The sequence below is a fragment of the Orycteropus afer genome, unplaced genomic scaffold, assembly GCF_000298275.1.
Source record: "Orycteropus afer afer isolate SDZICR_OR568_19922 unplaced genomic scaffold, OryAfe1.0 scaffold00215, whole genome shotgun sequence".
Lineage (NCBI taxonomy): Eukaryota > Metazoa > Chordata > Mammalia > Tubulidentata > Orycteropodidae > Orycteropus > Orycteropus afer.
The window spans coordinates 998,750-1,005,851 of NW_006921802.1; the positions used below are offsets into that span (position 1 = coordinate 998,750).

The window sequence follows — 7,102 nt, forward strand, 5'->3', positions numbered from 1 at the left end:
TTCAGAAAAGCATACCATAGCTTGCTGTAATGGTGTGACTTCAATGGGCTGCAGAAATCAACCTTCATGAAGAATGGATGAGGTTGAATGGCACATCATATTACTTCATTAACCTTCCTATGATAAGTGCTGACAAAGAGTGCAACCAAAGGGAGGGGAAGCAAAGACAGTGCTTGTGATAATCCAAACTTGCTGCCAGGGGCAGACATCTAGCTGGACTGTACCGGGACAGTGTAATTCCAGCATCCATTCTGCTTACTTGGCGGTCATGCCATACAGACCACTATATATATGAATGGCACCCCTGACATTTGCAATAATAGAACTTTCTATAACCACTACACTTGTTACCTGCAGTTATCAAGCCAATGCCCTACAACCCAGTTTAAATTTTAACTCAAAACCACACGTGAAAAGGCAGGATGGAGTTAAACAGCAAAAACTCTGAAGCTGCCTTCAGATGGTGATACAAAGTTTGGGCAGTTGCACCAATAGGATGATGGAGGTGCCCCACATTCAGTAACTTCAGCACATTAGAGGGGCTTTTTTTCAGGTAACACTCACAAAATTCTGCTTTTGCCAAAATGCTGGATGATTTATTTAGCCTATCCTGCCACCACCAAGCAGAGCACACCAAAGCAAAGTGAATCTCTCTAAATCTGAAAATTGCATGGACTTTCTCTATAGTACACCAAGAACAGGTTGTTGCCCAGGATATAATATGCATAAGCTGAAGCTTTCATTTAAAATATGAGACATGAGATGATATGTTTCATGCAATACCGTGTGGCTGTGTGAGAAGGAGCTCTGGTGGTGCAGTGGTTAAGCTTTCAGTTACTAATCAAAAGGTCAGCAGTTTGGACTCATCAGCTGCTCTGTGGGACAAGATTAGGGCAGTCTGCTTCTGTAAGGATTTACAGCCTTGGAAACACTAAGGGGCACTTCTCCTCTGTCCCATCGGGTTGCTATGAGTTGAAATCAAATCTACGGCAGTGGGTTTGGCTTTGTCTGTGCAAGGTGATGCTGCCTGAAAGTGGAACTGAATCAGTGGATGATGAAGAAATGGGACTAGAAAGAGAGAATGAGAGAACTTTCTACCGGGACCAGAACAGTGACATTTTCCTCACTACCATTGATTATTATCTCTCTATGTCATGTACAGATATGTTGTTACCTCAGACATGTACATTTTAGCAGATAATAAAATAGATCATTTTAATAATTTTCAACTTTGTAGATTAGCAAATTGAGAGTCTTTTTTTGATATTGTTAAGAAGAGATATAGAATCAGATAGATGTCTGCTGAAATGTGGGTCACTTGAGGCTGGTGCCTAGAGAAGGCTGATTAAGGAAACAGTACTGTGCTGAAGTTTCTTCAAAAAGGCTCCCCAGAGAGAGTGAGTCATTGGGCCCATGGGCTCTGGACCATGGTCACGGGGGACATCAAGCTCAACTGGCCTCACATACTACACAAAAACATTGTTCTGCATCCTACTTTGGTAAGTAGCAACTGGAGCCTTAAAAGCTTGCAAGCAGCCATCTAAGATGCAACAACTGGTCTCTCTTTATCGGGAGCAAAGAAGAATGAAGAAAATTAAAGGTGCATGGAAACAATTAACCTAAGGAACAGTGCACCACGCAAACCTTAGCTTATTTGATCATGAAACTGGTGCCCAGCTACCATGGTCAACCACTCAGAAAGGGATCAGTGTAGTAGACATTGGATAGAGTGGGACAAAAATGTGGAGCAAAACTCAAAATCATAAATAAGATCAGTTTTACTGGTCTGATAGTGACTGGTGAAACCCCCGAGACTATGGCCCCTAGTTACCCTTTGGGCCTGGAATTGAAATCACTCCCGTGGCTTCCAGCCAAACAACAGACAGGCATATAAGGTGAACATTTATTCTAAGTAGGTACACTCCTTAGAACAATCAACCACAGGAGACCAGAAGGGCAGAGTTTGCACAGGGGGATAGTTCAGAGGGCAGGAATGTATGGGAAAGAAGGACACTGTGGAAAAGGTAACCACAGGAAGGAAGTGGGAAGAGAGCTGTTACATTAGGGGGATTGTAATCAATGTCATGAAACAAAATGTGTATGAATTATAGAATGGAAAATGAATTTGCTCTGTAAACTTTCACCCAAATCACAATTTTAAAAAAAAGAAAAAAAGGCTCCCTAGAGAGAAATCATTTTCATTAATTTTAGGACCATTCCTTGATTCCAAGGTAAGATAAATGAAAGCATTGTGATATGTCATCTTTTTAAAAAATTGAATAATAAGGCAGCAGAAAAATAAATTTTGAAATATATTAACATGCTTTTCCTTTTGATACTTCTATATATATATCAGTTGCCATGGAGTTGACTCTGATTCATGACAACCCCCTGTGTGTCACAGAACTATGCTCCATAGTGTTTTCAATGGCTGATTTTTTTGGGAAGTAGATCACCAGGCCTTTCTTTCAAGGTGCCTCTGGGTACACTTGAATCTCCCGCCTTTTGGTTAGCAGTGGAGCACATTAACCATTTGTACCACCATTCTTTCACATTTATACCACCTTGGTATTTTGCTTGAGGTATCCCTTGGAGAGGATTAAGACTGTTAGAGCCAGGGTCCTGCTTCCCAAGCTAAGCCACAGGGGAAAGTCTCCCCGAGAAGATTTGTGTGCCCAGGCAACCTCATCTGGAAAGACGCAGGCAAGTAGGTAACAGCACCTCAGTTCAACTTATGGAGTCCTTTGTAGAAAATGGTGAAAACAGTGTGTAAGGAAGGAAATAATTTATTTCTGTTTTGAATATGCACAACCCTTCAAATGCACCAGTGAAGTAAACAGTCGTGTTACCTTTCTCAGAGATAGCTCCACATTTGTGTCTGCATTGAAATTGTATTTGGCTATAGCTTCTCCGATCTCTCCAGGCTGGGCTGGAGGAGGGGGTCTCGCAGGCTGTGCTTTCTCAGGAGGTATGAGTTTCTAAGAAAGAAAGCAGTGATTTGTTTTTGAATCTGTGGTGACATTTGAAACAACTATCCAAGAGGGAAAAGGAAAGGACAAACCTCTACGTATGAGATAGGAAAAATGCCAACTCTTCCATGGTGCTCTCCTTCATACCAATTCTGATCAATTTTCCTGAGGATATAGACTGTATCTCCTTTCTTGAACGACAACTCCCTGCAAGTGACATGTTTAAATAGTCATTTTCTTGATACATATCAATTATTCTTAAGATCAACACTTGTAGTACCTTTTTATTTGGAAATGTGCATCTCATATTAAAAAAAAAATCTCTTCAGCCCATTTAGATAAGGGTTTTCTCATGAATTCTTAGAATTCACTTGTAACAAGTTAACTTTAGAAATGATTTTAAAAAGACGAAGTATAAACATCACATCTGTCAGAAATCGCAGATGAATATGAAACGTAAAGGAGGGGACAGAATATTGTCATCTAATCACTAGTTTATAGTAGAGAGGTTTTGTAGTTTGGTGGAATGACGGTTAGTTCTGCACTCATTTTGTGTTATTGTTCTGAAGCTAGCTAGTTAGTTCTTTCTCTCTCTCAACTGCTCTCTTTTTGATATACTATAGCTTACAATAAAGGAAACAGATACCATTCAGGCTCAGAATAGAAGTGTCAACACCAGAAAATTTTTCATTTGTGCTTCTTTGAAGATGGTTGACAGGTATTTAGATAGAACATCTTGATAAGGAATTTATTTTGTATAATACAAAAAAGATCTTATACTTTTATTTTTCAATGGAGGACAAAGATAAACATGTTAAATGCAAAGGCATATTATGTAAATTGTTTGTTGCCTTCTTTGTATCTTCTGGTTTTTAAAATAAACAATTTTCAAGACATAATGTTTTTCCATTTTGGCTGTTTCTAAGAAAACAGTAGGTAAATTTGGGTGACAGTGTATTACATTTTAATTTATAAGAACTTACTCATTTTGAATAATTCATGACTAAATTCTCACCTTTCCTGCATCAGTTTTTGATAGCTTCCTCAACCTGGCAATTGTGTATGTTCATTATCATGTCTCCACAGTCCTACTTTGTAGGAGCACACTTAATTTACATCTTTTCGCAAAAGCTACACATTCTTATACAATGCCTTCCCTTCCTGAATCTTCTGCGTTATTTGCTTCAGAATTGTGAGTTGGATCATTTATTTGTGCAGAATAAATATGTAATGAAGACAGGATTCCTATCAGATATAGAATATTTCTCATAAGAACTGAAAACCCGTTGCACGTTGAAGGAATTGTTACACATTTAAAACAAACAGAAAAACAGTTGCCCTCCAGTTGATCCAACTCATGGCAACCCCTTGTGTTTCAGAATAGAACTGTGTGGTGGTGATCTTTCAGAAGCAGATCACCAGGCCTTTCTTCCAAGGCTCCTCTGGGTGGATTTGAAATACCAACCTTTGGGTTAGGAGCCAACTGCTCAGTCCTTTGTCACTGAGGGGCTCCAGTTACACATTTAGAAGTGCTAAGGACTTCATTGGGAGCTCTGGTAGCATAGTGCCTAGGGCACTTGACTGCTAACCAGAAGGCTGGCGGTTCAAACCCACCAGCCACTTCTCGGAAGGAAGGTTGGGCAATCCTACTTCCGTAGTGATATTGCCTTGGAAACCCAAGGAGGGGTCGCTATGAGTCGGGGCCGACTCGACGGCATATAACAACAACAACAACAAGGACTTCATATTGAAAGTATGTTCAACCAGCCACTCCTTGGAAGGAAGGCTGGGCAATCTACTTCCATAGTGATGCCACCTCAGAAACTCAAGGAGGGGTTGCTATGAGTTGGATCTGACTTGATGGCAGTGAGTTTGGTTTTTTGTAAAGGCAAAGAGGAGCCATTGTGGTGCAGTTAGTTGTTAAGCACAAGGTTACTGACAGGGTAGCAGAATGAACTCACCAGCCACTAGTGAAAGATGTGCAGTCTGCTTCTGTAAAGATTTACAACCTTGGAAAACCTTTGGGGGCAGTTCTACCTTGTCACTATGGGTTGATTTTATAAAGGCATAAAAGTTTCATCTTTTGTACAAATGCCTGACTTGGAAAATAAACTATAAAACAAAACCAAAAATGTAATGTTTATAATCCAACAGTTTTTTAAAATCTAGGTATGTTTTGTGTTTAGAAACGAGACTAAGAAGCTTCTTGTTTTGGTAATGTAAATTAGAGATAACTATTTTTTTTTTCTTTTAAATATGAAACAAACAAACAAAAAACCCATCAAACATTTGTGTCAAATACATAACTACATTGAGGGTGATGAACAACTGCCATTTACATCTAAGAACAGAACAATGGGAATGAGATTAAGATGCAATACAAAAAAAAAAAAAAATAACCTCACTGCCATCAAGTTGATTCTGACTCTCAGTGACCCCTATTGGGCTTCCAAGACTGTAAATCTACAGAAGCAGACTGCCTCATCTTTCTTCTATGGAGCAGCTGGTGGGTTTGAACAACAACCTTCTAGTTAGCAGCCAAATGCCTTAACCACTGTACCACCAGAGCTCCTTAAGGTGCAATAAGATAAATTTACTTATGATTTGAGGGAAACTTTTATTTTATTTTTTTCCTTACTAAAGTTGTTGGTTGGATTCCACGGGTGGTTATTTAATCTTCTTCTCTGAAGGCTCATGCAATTAAATTTTTGCTGGTTTTGAAAGACCTAGGCATGAACTTTGTGAAAGATGGGGAGCGGTGGAGACAATGCTTCAGAAAGGCTGGGCCATCCTCCTCCTCCAGCAGGTATGGGAAGGCAGGATGCCCTGAACATTTATTTGCTAACCTAGGACACCCACTAGGGCACAGCTCATAGAGGAGGGTGAGGGGCTTAGCACTTGGAGCAAACAAAATCCAGTGATGCCATCAGCACTCCAAACATTTTTCATCTGTGTTGTGTTATCTTTCTCTTCATAGCTTGTTTTTTTAAGGTGTTTAAGGTGTTTTAAAGTGTTGTGAGTCCTGGGCAGATATCCCCTTTCTATTTACATACCTGTCACTCCTCAGGGTTTTATGGATTTAAGTAAGCTTTTGATTGAAAAGAGAAAACGACATTCCAGTGTTCTGTATCATTACTTTACAACACTGACCTGCATTGTATAAATGTCTGCATGTCCATATAACAATGGTTCGAGCCATGGGAAGAAATCACAGAGTGCAGTAGGAACAAAGCAGATGTTTACTGAATCAATAAGAATATGTAAGCTTTTCTTCAGGATTTCTTTTTTACAGTGGACTTAAGCCATGATTCTCACTGTAATTTCTAAATAACATTTTTTTTTTTTTTTTTTTTACTAATTTCATCAGCATTATTAGATTCTACTGAGAGAGTTCATTTATTATCTATTTTCTTCCAGCAGCAGTTTCTGGAACTATTAATTCATAGAAATTTTTATTAGTGAAATATTTTGTAATAATATATAATAGTTTGAACAAAACAAAGTAATTTAATGTCAGTTTATAATGAAGTCAATATTCCAAGTTCTAATGGAGACTAAACCAAAAACCAAACCCAACTCACTGCTGTTGAGTGGGATCTGACTCAGTGACCCCTCCTTGGGTTTCCGAGGCATTATCACTATGGAAGTAGATTCATGAACTACTACAGATTTGGTAGAGTCTCTTCCATTGAAGCCTACTTATGTGCTCAGTGCTAATTTTCCTCAATCAAGTGCTTATTTGGTGAATAAGTTCTTCAAGAAGAATGGTGAAAGAAATATTGCAGCACAGGAGTACTAAAATACCAACACCAAAAGACCATGGAATAGAATTTTGCTCAGAATCTCTTAAGCTTTGAGTATTGAGACATGGAGATTTAACTGCAGGAATCTTTGTATACAGAGTTCTAGTCATCATCTCCACTAAGTACACTTGATATAGTTGGATAAATAAATGTTATCAAATTATTCCATTAGTGTTAATAGCTAACACTTTATTTTTACTCCTTTCTTGAGATAGAAATTCTAGCCTTTTGAACTCATTGTACTTGTGATAGTTGAAGATCTGTCAACTTGGCTGGACTTCACTTGTGAGTGGTGTTTCCCATGATGGATCACATGACTACGTCCTAAGC

At 38.8% G+C, this 7,102-nt stretch overlaps 1 protein-coding gene across 1 annotated transcript in view; it reads right to left on the bottom strand.

Annotated features, from left to right (window-relative positions):
• Positions 1-7,102, bottom strand: part of SORBS2 (sorbin and SH3 domain containing 2) — a 118,231-nt gene that overhangs the window by 26,162 nt on the left and 84,967 nt on the right. Inside the window, exons 19-20 of the mRNA XM_042781993.1 lie at positions 3,062-3,176; positions 2,850-2,978 (exon numbers count right to left, since the gene is read on the bottom strand). Of these exons, the coding sequence (XP_042637927.1) occupies positions 2,850-2,978; positions 3,062-3,176 (244 nt within the window). The remainder of the gene's footprint in view (positions 1-2,849; positions 2,979-3,061; positions 3,177-7,102) is intronic.